Consider the following 17,019-nt stretch of genomic DNA (forward strand, 5'->3'; position numbering starts at 1 on the left):
CGTGAAGACAAAGCTGCCAACTGGTATGAGTGTCTAGTTGATGAGTTTTGTAAGTCTTTATGTATTCTTTCTTTCTTAGTGCTTCCTGGCTTGGTAGCCCGAGGATTTTCCCAGTGGTGGGTTTTGCCTCGTTAAATCCTACATCATGTGTGTGCTTTTTATATTCATGTTGAATATTTGTGTAGGATTAATTTTGAATAACTGATTAATAGAAACCATAATTTGCTTTAGCGTTAAGTTGTCATTTATAGATTAAGTTAGTACCCATCCTAGGACTTTCAATTGGCACCAGAGCAGGTCACTAAAAATATCTAGTGAGATTCGTGGGTAGTCTAGGATGAATCGTGCTATGGGTTCAGTTTCTCATCCACCACATTTTGATGGTGACAACTATGCTGCATGGAAAGCAAAGATGAAATCATTTCTTTGGGCGCTTGACGACAGAGTATGGCTTGCGGTTGAAGAAGGTTGGGAACCTCCAACAGTTAAAGAAACCAAAGACGAAGGACAGTCTTCGGTAACCATGTCGTTGCTTAAGCCTAGAAGGGAATGGAGCGAAGAAGAACGCAGCTCTAGCACGTTCAATCAAAGGGCACTGAATGCGTTATTCACTGCCATTTCGCCTGAGCAATTTAACTACATTAGTAAATGCATAACGGCGAAAGAAGCTTGGGATATTCTTGAAGTTACTCATGAAGGTAACTCTACTGTCAAAGAATCCAAGCTTCAAAATCTCATCACTAAATTTGAAAATATCAAAATGCTAGATGATGAGAGTTTTTCTGACTTCTATGCTAAGCTTAGTGTAATTGTCAATGGTTGTCACAATCTTGGTGATAGCATTCCAGAGCATAGGGTTGTTAAGAAAATTCTAAGATCTCTTCCTTCAAGGTTTCATGCAAAAAGGACAGCTATAGAAGAATCGAAAGATTTGAACACTTACAAGTTGGAACAATTGATTGGATCATTACAAACATATGAGTCCGACTTTACAGAAGGCAAGAAAGGGAAAAATGTTGCCTTTAAAGTCAATAATGAAAAAATGAATGAGGATCTATTTGAAACCTTGACTCAAGATGAATTTGCTCTTCTTACCAAACAAGCTAGGAAATTTTTGAAACTTAGAAGTTCTAGGGGACGTGAAAATCGAAACAATTTTGATTCAAACTCCAAAGTCCCTCGTTCTAGTGATGGTTCTCATGGAAATACATCTAAGTCTGTCAAACTTGGTGAAAAGAAAAGTTGGAATGACAAAGATAAGTGTTTCGAGTGTCAAGGGTATGGACATCATGCTCATGAATGTGCCAATACTCTTAAAAGGCTGAAAGATGAAAAGAACAAGGCTTTAACTTCCACGTGGAGTGACAGTGATTCAGAGAAAGACACGGCATCTGAAGATGATGAGGAAGTGGTTGCATTTTTTGGAACTTTTGATGGATATGAGACAGATGATTCGGAAGTTGAAGAGCCTGATTCCGTAGAAGTCTTACAAAAGTACACTGCAATGTATGATATCACCATGAAAGTGAAGAAGGAAAATGAAGAACTGAAAAATAAACTCGTGCAGCTTGAAAGTGAGAAGAATGAAGCAGAAATCGAGTATCAATCTCAAATGGAACATGCAGAAAAGTTACGAGAGTCAATGTTGGAGAAGTTACATATGCTAGCATCAGACAACAAAGGTCTTGAAAATGAATTAAGTAACATAAAGAAGAAAGTTGAAGAGTTTAGCATTGGCTCAAGCAAAATTGACAAAATGTTGAGCTATGGAAAGATTTCAGGTGATAAAAGCGGTCTAGGTTTTGATATAACTGGAAGTTCGTCCACTTCTGTTACCAAGTTTGTTAAAGCGTTACAAGAACCTAGCATGAAAGTGAGTAGTGATGAACCTTTTGGAAATTCGTGTATCACTACAAAAGAGTCAAATTTCGTAAGAAATTTTGTTGGACCAAAGAAGTTCATTAGGGCAAAAACTTTTATTCCTATTTGTCACTTCTGTGAAAAAATAGGACATATCAGACCTAGGTGTTACAAGCTTCAAAAGGAAAATAAGACTAAAACTTCTTGGATTTCTGAAAAATCAAATCTCAAAGGGAGATTTGTGGCTCACCCAAAGGGAATGAATAGAATTTCAAAAATAATGCCTAACTTCCTTACTCCAAACTTAAAGCAAGTATGGAGAAGAAAAGAGACTCAAATTTGTCTATTGGATAAGGTGTCACCTTCATCTGAGGAAGACAATTTTACATGCTTGGTGGCATTCACTGCTCTCTCATCTTGTCAGTCTGATACTTGGTATCTAGACAGTGGTTGCTCAAGGCACATGACTGGAGACAAAAGATGGTTCACATCTTTCACCGAGGATTGTAAAAATGGAGCAGTCACGTTTGGAGATGGAAAAAGAGCAAGGATCGTTGGAAAAGGAGAAATCAAAACACTAGGAATTCCATGCTTAAAAAATGTCATGTTAGTGGATGGGCTTAAAGCTAACCTAATTAGCATTAGTCAAATTTGTGACGATGATGATGCTGAAGTACTTTTCAATAAATTGAAATGTAGTGTAAAGGTTGCTAAAGAGGTTGACAATTTTGAAGGAAAAAGGTCTAAGGACAATTGTTATTGTGTGAATGCAAATGAGTTACATGTGCCTGACATATGCAATAAGGCAACTGATGATATTTTGGATTTATGGCATAAACGGTTAGGTCACATGAACTGTAAGGATTTGATCAAGCTTTCCAAGAAAGAGTATGTGAGGGGCTTACCGATGTTGACTGGAGAACTTGGAATTTGTGGAGAATGTCAAGTGGGAAAGCAAACAAAGAGTGCACACAAATCCACAAATTACATCTCAACTTCACGACCTTTAGAACTGATGCACATGGACTTGGTTGGACCAGTACAAACCGAAAGCATTGGGGGAAAAAAATATATACTTGTCTTGGTGGATGATTTCTCACGCTTTACTTGGGTTGCTTTCTTGCGAGAGAAATCTGATGCATTCACTGCATTCTTTGGTTTATTGAATAAAATTCAAAATGATAGAGTTAATTCAAATGATCGTGTGGTAAAACTCAGAACTGATCACGGAACTGAATTTGAAAACATATCGTTTTCTAAGTTCTGTGATGAAAAAGGTATTGATCACAATTTTTCTGCTCCTATTACTCCTCAACAAAACGGAGTTGTGGAACGAAAGAATCGTGTTTTACTTGACATGAGTCGTGTCATGCTGACAAGCGCTCGTTTGGCAAAGCATTTCTGGGCTGAAGCAGTTAGCACTGCGTGCTATACGGCAAATAGAGTCTATCTTAGACCCGGTACAAAATGCACACCTTATGAGATCTGGAAAGGGAAGAAGCCAAATGTTAAGCATTTGCGAGTATTCGGTAGTATATGCTACATTTACAGAGATAGAGAAATGTTAGCAAAATTTGATTCAAGAAGTGATATTGGAATTTTTCTAGGATACTCTCTCACAAGTCGAGCATACAGGGTGTTCAACAAGAGAACACAAAATGTTATGGAGTCCATTAATGTCATTGTGAATGACTCTCTCTTAAATGTTGAACAACCTACCTCAGATGAAGAATTCTTTCAAAGCAAATCAATTGATGGATTATCTGCTACTCAGGGAGAAGTGCACCAAAATATTGACTCAACAAAAGTTTTGAGGAAAGGACACAAGCAAGTGCAAAAAGATCATTCCAAGTCAGACATCATTGGTGACGTAGAAGATCAAATGTTGACAAGAAGTAAAACTACTGCTGTAGTAAACTTTACGTGCTATATATCAAAGATTGAGCCAAAAAATGCCAAGGAAGCTCTTTTAGATGATGACTGGATTATGGCCATGCAAGAGGAACTCAATCAATTTGTTCGCAATGATGTATGGTACCTTGTTCCCCGACCCCAAGAAACAAATGTTATAGGAACAAAGTGGGTGTTTCGGAACAAAACTGATGAACATGGCATCATCACGAGAAATAAAGCTCGTCTCGTGGCTCAAGGATACACTCAGGTAGAAGGTTTGGATTTTGATGAGACGTTTGCACCCGTTGCGAGATTGGAGTCCATTCGGTTGTTACTGGCTTTTTCTTGTCATCTGCGTTTCAAATTATATCAAATGGATGTCAAGAGTGCTTTCTTAAACGGAATACTTCAAGAAGAAGTCTATGTGGAGCAGCCAAAGGGATTTGTTGATCCAAAGCATCCTGATTATGTGTACCGTTTGAAGAAAGCCTTGTACGGTTTAAAACAAGCTCCGAGAGCATGGTACGACAAACTCTCATCGTACTTGTTAAGGAAAGGTTATACACGTGGAGCTGTTGACAAGACTTTGTTTGTCAAAAGAATCAAGAAGGACGTGGTGATAGCACAAGTATATGTGGATGATATAGTGTTTGGTTCCACATCTGCTGTGTAAAAGAATTTACTGAGGTCATGCAGAGTGAATTCGAAATGAGCATGTGTGGAGAACTAAATTTTTTCTTGGGATTACAAGTCAAACAAAGTGCAGATGGTATTTTTGTCTTTCAGACAAAATATGCTAGTGACCTAGTTAAAAAATTTGGCTTGCATTCAGCAAAACCCGTCTCAAATCCCATGGCAACAACCACAAAACTTCACAAGGATCCAAATGGAAAAAGTGTTGATCAAACACTTTACAGAAGCATGATTGGAAGCTTGTTGTACCTTACTGCTAGTAGGCCTGATATCTCTTTCAGCGTTGGTGCTTGTGCACGTTATCAAGCTGATCCAAAAGAATCGCATCTGGAAACTGTCAAAAGAATCATCAGGTATGTGAGTGGTACAATTGATTATGGTCTTCATTATTCTTTTGAAACCAATTCTGAAATTGCTGGATTTTCCGATGCCGATTGGGCAGGAAATGCTGATGACCGAAAAAGTACTTCTGGAGGTTGTTTCTATGTTGGAAATAATCTCGTTGCTTGGCATAGTAAGAAACAAAACTGTGTTTCTTTATCCACTGCCGAAGCTGAATATATTGCTGCTGGTAGTTGTTGTACGCAATTGCTTTGGATGAAGCAAATGCTTCGTGATTATGGCATTCATCAAAGTTCTTTTTCTGTTTTCTGTGACAACACTAGTGCCATAAACATTTCCAAGAATCCTGTTCAACATTCTCGTACCAAACATATTGACATTCGTCATCACTTTATTCGTGTTTTAGTTGAAGAGAAGGTTTTAGTGCTGGAATACATTGCCACTGAACATCAACTTGCAGACTTGTTTACTAAGCCTTTAGACACTCATCGTTTTGAAACCCTTCGCAAGGCTTTAGGAATATGTCGTGTGTCTTAACTTCTGTTGGTTTTCATTTTTCATGTTTCTTTTTCTCTCTTTTCATTTTTCTAGCTTCAAAAAAAAAAAAAAAAAGGGGTTTTCCATATCTTTTATGCACAACTTTTGTCCACAAAATTCTTTGCTTTGTGCTAAACATGATATATTTTGCCTTGGTGGTTGATACTATATGTATGTTTTCTGATTAAACATGACTACTTGCCAGAAACTCCGCACCTTGTGAGCTTTTGAGCCTCCATTAGTGTATGCATTTTTCATACACTTTTAATTGTTTCTGTGTGATATATCTTATGTGATTTGACTCTCTAGAACTTGCTTTGAGATCTCTCAAGGCTTTGTATCACTACTTACTCTACCTGTGAGATGAAAGTCGGACTTACGTTCTTCATCATTAACCTATAAGCCCCCTGCCTTATTATTATTTTATTATTTTTTTTCTATCTGTCTTATGGAGCTTCTTTTTAAGCCCAGATTACCCACTTCCATTTTTATACACTGTTTCTCACCTCCATTGCAAAATCAAAGCCAGTTGCCTCCATCGTTCTTTTAGAGTCCAAGAGTGTTTCACTACTGCAGACAAAACTATTGTGCTGATAGCAACTTTCCAAGTCAAGACAAGATATTGATAAAAAAATAAAAAATAAAAAAATAAAAAAAATAAAAAAAACAAAGGGAGACCAACGTCGTATGATTTCCACACATATATCAACGGAATCAACAGCAGGCCTATCAATAGAATCCAAGGACGTAATATCACCGCTACAGTTATACATGAAGACCACTAATAATTCAAATGTGTGCAGCGTCTTCTATTGCTCCAGTGGTTCTTTCAGTCTCAAACTCTCTCCAGTTTTATATCTCAAGGACTCTAAAACTTTCCGGACTTCTATTCTCCTTATTCTCTTTTAACTTTATCCAGTCCCTAAGCCTAGTTACTACCCTTCGTAAGACTTTCTTTCATCTCTTGAGAGTAGGTTGTTGATGTGTGGAGATAAGATTGATCTGCAAGCCTATGGTCGGGCATTCACATAATGATCTTTTTGAGTGTAAACACTTTAACCCAAACACCTTGAGTGATATTTGATCATATTCCATGTGAGTTTAGGGGTTGATGTTGAGATGGCTTGTTTAATCATATTGCATGTATATGGTTTCGACTATTTTGGCAGTCTCCTGGTTGTATTATGTTTCTGTGGCCATTACATTGTGCCTTTTGTTTTATTTCTTATTTTTTATTTTATTTCTTATCTTTTTGGGTGTTCTAGTTGCTTTGCAATTGGAGTAAATTGGGTTTCTCTCTTCTTTATAGTACGGTTTCTTTCATTGTTCATTGCACGTTGTACACTAATTTTTTTTGTCATGGCATCCTCACGCAAGTCTGCAGTTCCTCTTGTTCTGAAAGGCAAGACTCCTGTTATTAATCCTTCCTTCTCTCCTCACTATACACGTTCTGTGAAACGTAAATTGTTTTCTTCCCCTTCTGATTGTTTTCCCAAGCGGTCTTCCAACAAATGCTTGATCTGAACAAGAAATTTTCTTTTCTCGAACGTTTCATTAAGTCATCCACAAATGATCTCAGTCATCGTATTTCTAATTTGGAGCAATGTTTTCATCGCCTTCCCAACCACTTGTTTGCTCCTCTCATTCATATTTCTTCTTCTGATGACGAGGATGACTTTCATCCTGATTGTGTTCCATCGTCTCCTCGTCCTCCTTGTCCACCTATTCCGGACCACTCACCGCTGCCTACTCTTAATCCAGAAGATGATCCAGAACAGGATCCCGAAGAGGATCCCGACGACGATCAGGATTCTGATCTCTACTGGGTTTCGGATGACGATGGTGCTGCCAAGCATGATTGATTATTCGCTTTGGCGTTTCCCTGTGACAAAAAGGGGGAGAGACTAGAGTTAGGGGGAGAGACTTTAGCTAGAAGAGTTCTTTTTGTTTTTAGCTAGGAGAGTATTTTCGTTTGTGAGTTTTTAGTTAGACGAGCTTGTTTGATGTTACATGATGTTTGGATGATTATTTCTTAATAAAGTTTTTTTTAATTGCTGCACGATGAAAGATGTTGATATGCTTGAATCATCTTTAAGTCTTAATTTTATTGCAACATCTATTTTTTGTACGTCACGGGTGTTTTGTTTAATGTGTGCAGATTACAGACTTCAGTACATTAGTTTAAGGTTTCTACAATGTTGTTAATTGAGGGTTTTGTCAAGGAAATGCCAAAGGGGGAGATTGTTAGGGTAAAATTGGCAATCCCTGACATAATGCCTGAGTCTGTAATAGCTTAGACTTGTTATACATTTTCAATTGTAATAGGTTAAGTCTAGGAAGGGTTCTCACACTTTCGATGCAAAGATGTTACCTACACGCGATAAATATTCAGGTATGTTTGCATGCATACATCCAACTACATTCATCTATATCTCATGTTATTGTTTTTGATATAGGACTCTTAACCATTGTGTGGTTTATCTCTTTAAAATATCTTATTCCTTTATATTCGAGATTTTAAAGCATGCAAAATAGTCTAATTGCATTAGGACTAATCTGATGGTATTGAGACTTTTCAAACCGTGTTATCAAAACGTGTTTGGGTGTTGGTAGAGTTATTGATCAATATGGATTGTCGATTTAGCTAAAACAGGTTTTAGTTATGAAATCTTATCAGGTTAAATTGGTTCCCGTGCATTGAGGATTTATAAGGAAGCTTTGAAATTGTTTCAAGCGAACCATTTTATGCATAGAAACTGATTTTATTGAAAAGGATTTTTGAAGAAACATCAGTTGGGTTTTTCGTGTGCGTGGAAAAATAATTGAAATACTGTTGTTTGCTTATGGTTCCAACAGCATGGGTTTTTAAGAGAAGATATTATTTTTCATGCTGTTTTTCTTTGAGGTTTTAAATTGAATACCAATTATGGAAATGAGCCTTGTGATTTTCGTAATTGATTGTTTTCCAAATAAACACTTCATCATATAAACATTCTGCATAATCGAGTTAGCATCGTGCAAAGTTCGAGGGAAAGGTGATTGACGGTTGCGTTAGTACCGTGCCACTTCAACTCGAGGACTGAAGAAAGATCGAGTAGCAAAGCGTGAAGACAAAGCTGCCAACTGGTATGAGTGTCTAGTTGATGAGTTTTGTAAGTCTTTATGTATTCTTTCTTTCTTAGTGCTTCCTGGCTTGGTAGCCCGAGGATTTTCCCAGTGGTGGGTTTTGCCTCGTTAAATCCTACATCATGTGTGTGCTTTTTATATTCATGTTGAATATTTGTGTAGGATTAATTTTGAATAACTGATTAATAGAAACCATAATTTGCTTTAGCGTTAAGTTGTCATTTATAGATTAAGTTAGTACCCATCCTAGGACTTTCAGTTCCGTCCCACGTTTGGTGCGCCTAAAACGGATGGAACGCGCTGTTCCACTGGACGAATTTTGGGTGAATTTTCGTTCCGCCTCACCCCTCCTGAAACGACTCGTTCTACATCCGTGGAATACAAAATTATAACCTCTTCGTCTCCTTCTTCTTCCTTCTTGTTTCCATCTGAGGGCATCTTTGCTCTCTCTTCATTCCGTCCCGTCCTGTCCCGTCTCGTCTGCATACCAAACGATACCTAAAGCATTATGACTTGTACGAAATTAGGCTGGACTTGGGCCTTAAATATCCGTACCCGAGGAAAGCCCACTGGGCTTATTTGACATGTTCCGCACTCTAAACAAAGTATGGCGCGTTAGGGTCTACCATTTGGCGGGAACGTGGACTTCAGACGACGGAAGAAAGCTTCTGAGCTTCTCAGAGTAAAAATGGCGAACAAGCTCATCAACCAGATGGGCCTCCCCAAATCCATCGCCAACGTTTTCACCGCTCGTAACATCACCACCGCCAAGGTAACATTCAATCGAATGTTCCAAAAAAAATTAAAATTTTAAATACTTTCTGAAATTTTCAATTTTGGGGGGTTTAAATATGAATTTCAGGAAGCTCTGTCGTTAACCGAATTCGAATTAATGGAGGTATTAGATGTGAATTTGGCAGAAGTCACGTCTGCGATAGCCCGCATCAGTGAAATCACATGTCCTCCCTATCAAACCGTGATCCTCAAAACCCTTATTTATTTATTTTTATTTTTACTTTTTTATAGAAATATTTGAAAATTTTCTTTCTTTGGGTGTGTTTCTGATATGCTGTGGTTTTATCTGTGTTTGATTAGGTGCTAAGTCTAATGGAGCAACAGGTTCAGAAGGAACACAATGGCGGTCACCTTTCGACGCGCCTCAAAGGCCTAGACGATGCCTTGTGTGGTGGCATTCCATTTGGGGTTTTGACAGAGTTGGTTGGTCCTGCTGGCATTGGCAAAACACAGGTATACTTCTAATTCTTTCGCCAATCTGATCGTCGTATATCATACATCCTGATTTATATTTACGTGTAACTAAGTATCCGTTTGAATGATTATTTCAATTGCAGTTCTGTCTGAAGCTTGCATTGTTGGCTTCGTTGCCAGAAGCTTATGGAGGTTTAGATGGTCGGGTAATATACATCGATGTAGAATCCAAATTTAGTTCGAGAAGGTAATAAACTGAAGATCTATAAAACATCAATTATCGGCTGTTTTGTGTCAAAAAATTTCCTTACCATATTTTGTTAAAGATGGGAGATTTTACCTTGACCTGTCATTATTAGGATGATAGAAATTGGATCAAAGAGTTTCCCAGAAATATTTCACAAGAAAGGAATGGCACAAGAGGTATTCATATGGGAAATGATTGCGCTCTCTATAAGATTTTTAGTGAATATCGTATGCTTGATTAATGAAATATTATCCTCTATTTGCATGGTAGATGGCTGGTAGGATTCTTGTTATGCGGCCGACATCACTTTCTGAGTTCACTGAGAGGTATTATTCGAAACAAAATTTGTTTTCTGTTATCCCTAGTGAGAACATTAATCCTGGTGTACAGGGAACTCAGTTGTCCACTAGCATTGACAAAATGTGCTGTGGACTTTTGAGATACAACTAAATGATTCAACATGAGTGTCGGACTATGCCAACTTGTTAAGATGATTTTCATTCCAGTTTGCAACAACTCAAGATCTCACTCCTTCAAAACCAAGTGAAGTTGCTAATTATTGATAGCATGGCTGCTCTTGTTGCAGGGTAAGTTCAAATATTCTACGATGCTTGTAACCTGTTCTGGATATAGTCGTTTATGATTAGGCCATTTTCAATTGATTTCCATTTATGACTTTGTTTTAGGATAAGAAATAGTACTTGGGATACTAAACCTTGTTGTTCCAGGCCCATGTCTCAATAGAATTTAGAATTTCCGAACAGATAAAATAAAATTTACTTTCATTACAAGCTGTTTATAGAAATATCGGAGAACCTCTTTGACACCCATGTCAATGCACTATATATATATATATATAGATATATATATATATATAGACACACACACATATATATCTAGTTTTCAAATTTTGGTTCGTGAATTTATAAAATATGGTCTGTTTTCCTTTATCCCTATGTCTTGGTTAAGCTATATAATCCTATGTTTTTTCATTATTTCGTGTACATTTACATAACATGTCTTCGAATAGAATAGTCATGCTTTATCCAGTTTGCTTTAATGATATTTGTCCAGGGAACAGGGGCAGGGCGCACCTAGGCAGCATCTACTGGGTTGGCATATTTCCTTTATTAAGTGAGAATCCTAGACTGTTGGAACTTTATTGGTGTTGATGATTGTGCTTTTTATTTTCGGGATTAAGCTCCTTCACTTCCTTAACATATCTAGGTCACTTGCTGAATTTTCACGCATCCCTATTGTTGTTACGAACCAAGTGAGATCTCAAATTCATGATGAAGCCTGCCAGTATGCTTTTCAAGGTAGGATAGTTTGGTCAAATTGTGAGATTCTTCTTATGAATTATGAATGTAATATATCTTACTCTGCAGTGCAGCACAGGGAAAAAGCATTACATGAACATACAGAATATGATTCTCATCTTGTTGCTGCTTTGGGGATTCACTGGGCTCATGCTGTGACCATACGTCTTGTGCTTGATTCTAAATCTGGTTTGTATGCTTGGACTTCAAAACGATTATACTGTCATGAAGCCGCCTCTTTCTCCTTAGTTGTATATGAACATGCTTTTCCTTTTGATGCATGTTATTCATATGCTGCATATCCATCGTTGGAACTAGGATATGTTTCAAATCCGTTTTTAAGATATGAGTGTGTATGCCTTGCCTTCTCCTTCTTAATATCTTCACAAATCTGTCAGAAGATTGACAGTAAGTAAAACCTCTTCCTTCATTTTGATTGTTCTGTATTAGCATTTAGCAACATCCTTATAGGCATCTTTCTGAAACCGGAATTCTTACCATACATTATTAGAATTGAATGGTGATAACATTTTATGGCTCTGAAGATTTACAAGATATGCCCAGAGACAGCCAAATTGTAATGATTTTTAATGAGATGGCTGCAATGGTGACACTTCTTGGAATCCAGAATCGTCATTTCCCTTATTCCTCATTCTGACTCCACATTCTCGTTCCCTCTTGTAGGGAAGAGGTTCATCAAGCTGGCAAAGTCTCCGATATCACCCCCTCTGGCCTTCGCGTTCAACATAACATCATCTGGAATCTCATTGCTAAGCGATGGTGGAATAGAACTGACAGGACCAGAGATAAACACAATTCATTGCCAAGGTTTGTCACTAAGACTTCTTGTATTAAGGCAATTTATCAACAGCACAGAGAGTGGAGTACTTAGTGCGTAGTATGTATCATTTAGTAATTTTTTATGTGATATCCCACTGGAAAAACCACTTTGACAACTGAGGAACTAATATGAGTTCACTTGGCATAGTTGCTCTCACCTGCATGATTGTGGAAATCGCCTTCTCACTATATGTTTTAGAAAATCGGTTTCCATATTTCAAGGTTTTTCTGCTGTCCACCTGCATGATTATGGAAAATGTCTTCTCGGTTTATATGTTTTAAGAAAATATTGCCACTCGAGTTTGTTTAGGAGTTTTCTTCTTTAGAGTGAAAGTCTCATTTTGTAGTGACACAAATGCAGGACACAGCGACATAATTAATTTTGACGGGAAAAGGTTTCAGTGATCAATCTGAAGGAAAGCAGCATCATAAATGTGTAGGAATTTGCAAGAAATTCAATACGATGGTAGAAAAAATATGTGCCTCAGGTCAGCTTACAAACTCAATACGCATCACTTCTCCATGCACAAAGCTAACCATCCAGGAAAGATCAACTGAAATTTAAAACTTGCTGAGGGCCCTTTTTTCTCTTAGCAGGTTTAGAGTTTGTGTTTATCTTCTATGTTTTGTACTCCTTTCATGAGCTGGGTGTATAATCCGTTCGATGTGAAGTTGTTGATAGTGAATGTTGGTTGACAGGTTTCTTGGTATTTGCCAGTATATACAAACTCATTATTCGTCACCATTTTCTGTAGTACAATTTGTTATCTTTATCATTTCTTAATCAACGGGGAGCGAGGAATCAAACTCACAGACATCTTCCAAATTTTGGGAAGTTACCGTTAGACAAAGAGCTACTCGGTGTACAAGGAAGTCCGGTAGAGCAAAACCCACCGGTCAGAATACGAGTTGTTACTTCAAATGAGGAACTTGGATTGTCTGCCCTCCCCATCCCATACCCTCATGCCCTTCAATTTATGTGATCACGGTTAAACCATGTCAACATTTTATATTTCCATTACTTTTTGTCTTATTATTTTTATAAAAAAATCAATATAAAATGTTGACGTGTCTTAACTGTGACCACAAAATATATGGCGCATGGGAAAGGTATGAGATGGGAAGGGCAGACAATCCAAGTCCTCAAATGAGACTGACTGGCAGTATGATGCACCAGACTGCATCAAGCAGGTCCCGCTGTCGGCCTGTGAATTTGAGTCCATTTAATCTTTGCCCATAGCAAGTAGGTAAAGCCCAAGAGAATTGACGGTACCTATCTAGGAGACTAGGATATGCCATTTTATGTGCCATTTATAGGCCCCCTTTCTGTGGATCGGGAGATTCTTACATGTAGCCGAAAATGCATTCCCAGTCACATGATGAGTGGGGTAGAGTGATGGTAATAATATCTTTGTTAACACCAAGTTTTGTTTACCTTTATTCTAATATTGGAAATTAGTTTATTTCAGGATTAGCCAATCATGTTTAACTTACAAGAAGGAAAACAGAAGAACAACACTTTTTGAATCCTCTGACAAAAAGGGTGGAAAATTAGAGGCCATTGCATACTGATTTGAAATAAGAGAACTGTTTAATGAAAGATGATAGAGAAAAAACAAAGATTAGGATAGTGGAATGATGATCTCAAGTTGAAGGACGAAGAAATTAGGTACCAAACATGCTCTTAAGTAAATGGGGTTGAAGATATCCAACTTGGAACTTCGAGTGCAATGATAGATATTCTTATACACACTAGTTTTCTTTTTTTCTCATGATGTTATTGTGTTACCTTTTATGAATGGAGTTTAGGTGAGAGCCATTATTTTCTTGAGACATCCTATTGGAAATATGCTTTACTTGATGCGCATGTTAATATGAAATTAAAGGCAAAAGCCATCTTTAGAGTAGAGAATGATATCATTTATCTCAACCAATAAAAGGAGGAGACGGGGAAGAAGCGTTCCACGCAACTTATAACTCAATAAACTAACAGTATCCAGACTAGACTAAGGGACAAACTTCCTCTCTCTTGTTCTTTTAACTTACACCTTACACTATCGTTGAGTCTAGCAAGGCTCAGGCGTGGAGCCTTTTACTATGGACGGGAGTTTGTATATGACTCTCCTGATCTCTCGCCTTCTTCAGTATTGGTAGTATAAAAAAATACTGAAAGATCTAGATTGGTTTGGATATATATCATGGACCACTACTTGATTATGTTTCACATGCATCATGGTTACTATATATCTTTCAAAATAATGTAGCTAGTCTACAAGACTAGATCGGATCTTTAACAAGAATTTCTTAAGGAAAATTAATGAAAATGGCTTGAAAACTTTGAGTTTTAATGATAAGGACAAAATAAAGGATAAAGTGAATAGTACCAGGATTGACTTTTTAGTGTAAAAATGTGGTTTTTCGTTAAAGTGAACAGTACCGGGTGCTTTTCGTTAAAGTTCCCAATTTCTTAGTCTTCGCATGTACTCCATCAAGATTCAAGTTGAACACAATTTACTCTTTTTATTTCTTTATTCTTTCTAGGAACCAAGGAAAGGGTGATTTTATATTCCTACATATATATATATATATATATATATATATATATATAATTAAACAAATATAAACTGTGTTGCCTGTTCATAACCTAAAAGGTCATAACGTAGTCCAAAATAATATACATGAGAAGAGGTCAAACCTTGGACTAGGTTTTAAGGTTTCCTTATTTGCTTGTTTATCTTTTTGTTTATATGAGACAGAACGCGCATGCTCTCTCTCTCTTAATATTCATATGCATGTTTTTGTATAGCTGTTTGGGAAAATGTTAGAGAGATCATGTTTTAAGATCATGGTTTGTTGATAACATGATATTGTGGTTGATAGTTGAATGCCTTATTTAAGGACTTAAATAAGGAATTCAACCATCAACTACTACACGCTACTTAGTACTACGGTCTAGTAGTATTTCTCCTTACTTGTAAGTCAGAGGTCTTAGGTTAGATTATTGCTAAAGACAAATTTGAACCATATTATTATGGTGAGCCCAGTGTGAAGTTTAGCCAACTTCTCCACCTCTTACAGTAAATACCATCATTTGGTCCAAAACTATCAACTGTTGCACCATGGTCTATAGCAAATGGTCTCTCTAATATCATATTTGTTTTTAAACATTGTGAAGAAAGAATAATCCCTTGAAGCAGCTGTAGCCTGTCACTAAACTATGCAAAAATGTTTGGTTTGCAAAACATTCTTTAATTCTACAAAAAAAAAAAAACATTTCTTGATTTGATAAGCATGCCATAATTTGGACTTGATTAACTTTTAAGCCCATCGTCAAAAACCTCATTAAACAAATTAGTTTGATTATATTCCGATTCAGCTCCTCTGAATCATTAATATAATCTAATATAATAATTGTGGTTTTGGATTATGCTATTATAATATGATTTTTTGGCATCTTAATCTCCTCGAAATTTATGCCATTCTACTATTGGTTTTTTTATTAACACCCCACAGATTATTGAATACACCTCACATAAATATTATTATTAAATCACTCATTTATCTTTACATGAAATGACTATTTAGCCCCAAAAAATTTAAAAGAAATTAAATACACAAATTATTTACTAATATGAACCCTAACTCTAAATTAGTTGTCTAAACCCGAACCCTGAAATCCTAAAACCCCTAATTGATAAAAACCCCCAAATTGATAGAAACCTAAACCCTAAAAATAAAAAAATGTTACGAATTCGTAACCATAACTACTCCAAAACAAATTTGTCTCTAAGTGGTAAGCTTGGCAGTTGGCACTACTTTCTTTTAAGTTTTATACAGTAAAAAGAATTGAACCCATTATAATTTTGAAAAAAAAAATAAAAATTCATCCATGTCCTATCATTCTTTATTAGGTTAAAATTTTGTGAGATCGACTCTAGAGGAATAACAGAGAGGGATACAAATTTTGGATTTGTGCTCTACCAGTAAAATAAACCAACAATCGAATGTCATGTAGTTGACCTCATAATTAGTATTTACATGTTTAGCGAGTGTCTTGAAATTTGGAGGTGTAGTGAGATTGAACAATGAGAGAATGTTGAATGTATGTGAAGAATGTGGGTTGTATGTAGAAAGTTTGGGGTGTGAGGATAGTGTAGGAAAGTATGTGGGGTGTATGTACTAAGATAAATTTTGATTGAAAAAGTAGATGTGGGGTGTATTTAGTATGTGAGATATATTCAACAATATATAAGGTGTTAATAAAACAACCCTTCTACTATTTTTATTATGCTGATTTGTTTGTCCCATTTGGGTAATATTAGAATATTAATTAGTACATTGTATCTGGTGTCCATGATCCTTAAATTCAAACTATTTTATTTATTTAATTTAGTAAATTAAAATTTTGTATTGCAACATTTTTGTATTTGCAGGTGGAAATTTCGGATACATTAAACTTGATCATAACCAGGTGTATTTGCCTCACCAATGCTTCCGTTTCAAGAGACAAACTGATCACTTTTAGTAGAGATTAAATGATTTTTCTAGTTTATTCTTTAACCGTCGATGAACAAACTTGATCATTAAGTCTCCAGCTAGATGATTGCCATTACTTAAGTCATTTCTGAGTTTTAAGTACAATTAAACTATGATGTATTTTTAATCAAAGATGATGATTATTTTGTTGTTTTTTGTCATATAATATATAAAATGCATTCATTTTTTTTTTTGGGAGTTGGGGCCTTGCGGTATTGCTCTCCCACAACCTCGTTTTTACTTAAAATCCTATACTTCGTACATCCAAAAAAGGAACGATCCGTTTGGTTTGGGATTAACCTTTGATAATAGGTCGTCCCAGGATGAAGGGGGGGGTGGTTGGAGAAATCAAGAAAAAAAGAAAAAAAGAAGACATCACAGCTTTTATTTTACTTCTTGTCACGAGGAGATGGTACA

The 17,019-nt window shown here is 36.5% G+C and overlaps 1 protein-coding gene across 5 annotated transcripts; it reads left to right on the plus strand.

The window, feature by feature from the left end:
- Nucleotides 1–9,062: 9,062 nt before the first annotated feature.
- Nucleotides 9,063–16,792, plus strand: LOC126588395 (DNA repair protein RAD51 homolog 2). 5 transcript variants are annotated; one of them, XR_007611447.1, is made up of 12 exons: nt 9,064–9,223; nt 9,314–9,427; nt 9,547–9,699; nt 9,804–9,907; nt 10,020–10,083; nt 10,178–10,233; nt 10,414–10,494; nt 10,982–11,041; nt 11,135–11,415; nt 11,911–12,054; nt 12,428–12,554; nt 16,500–16,792. XR_007611447.1 is itself a non-coding variant. In XM_050253481.1 (12 exons), exons 1-12 carry the CDS (start codon nt 9,140–9,142, stop codon nt 12,469–12,471), a joined length of 1,116 nt encoding a protein of 371 aa, XP_050109438.1. In that variant the 5' UTR covers nt 9,064–9,139; the 3' UTR covers nt 12,472–12,811. The 5 variants fall into 5 exon arrangements, 3 of the variants coding, with proteins under 3 accessions (XP_050109439.1, XP_050109438.1, XP_050109437.1); XM_050253481.1 differs by lacking the exon at nt 16,500–16,792 and having other exon boundaries at nt 11,135–11,226; nt 11,296–11,415; nt 12,428–12,811; XR_007611448.1 differs by lacking the exons at nt 12,428–12,554; nt 16,500–16,792 and having other exon boundaries at nt 9,063–9,223; nt 11,135–11,226; nt 11,301–11,415; nt 11,911–12,052.
- The last annotated feature ends 227 nt before the right edge of the window (nt 16,793–17,019 follow it).

This window comes from Malus sylvestris, chromosome 11, assembly GCF_916048215.2.
Source record: "Malus sylvestris chromosome 11, drMalSylv7.2, whole genome shotgun sequence".
Lineage (NCBI taxonomy): Eukaryota > Viridiplantae > Streptophyta > Magnoliopsida > Rosales > Rosaceae > Malus > Malus sylvestris.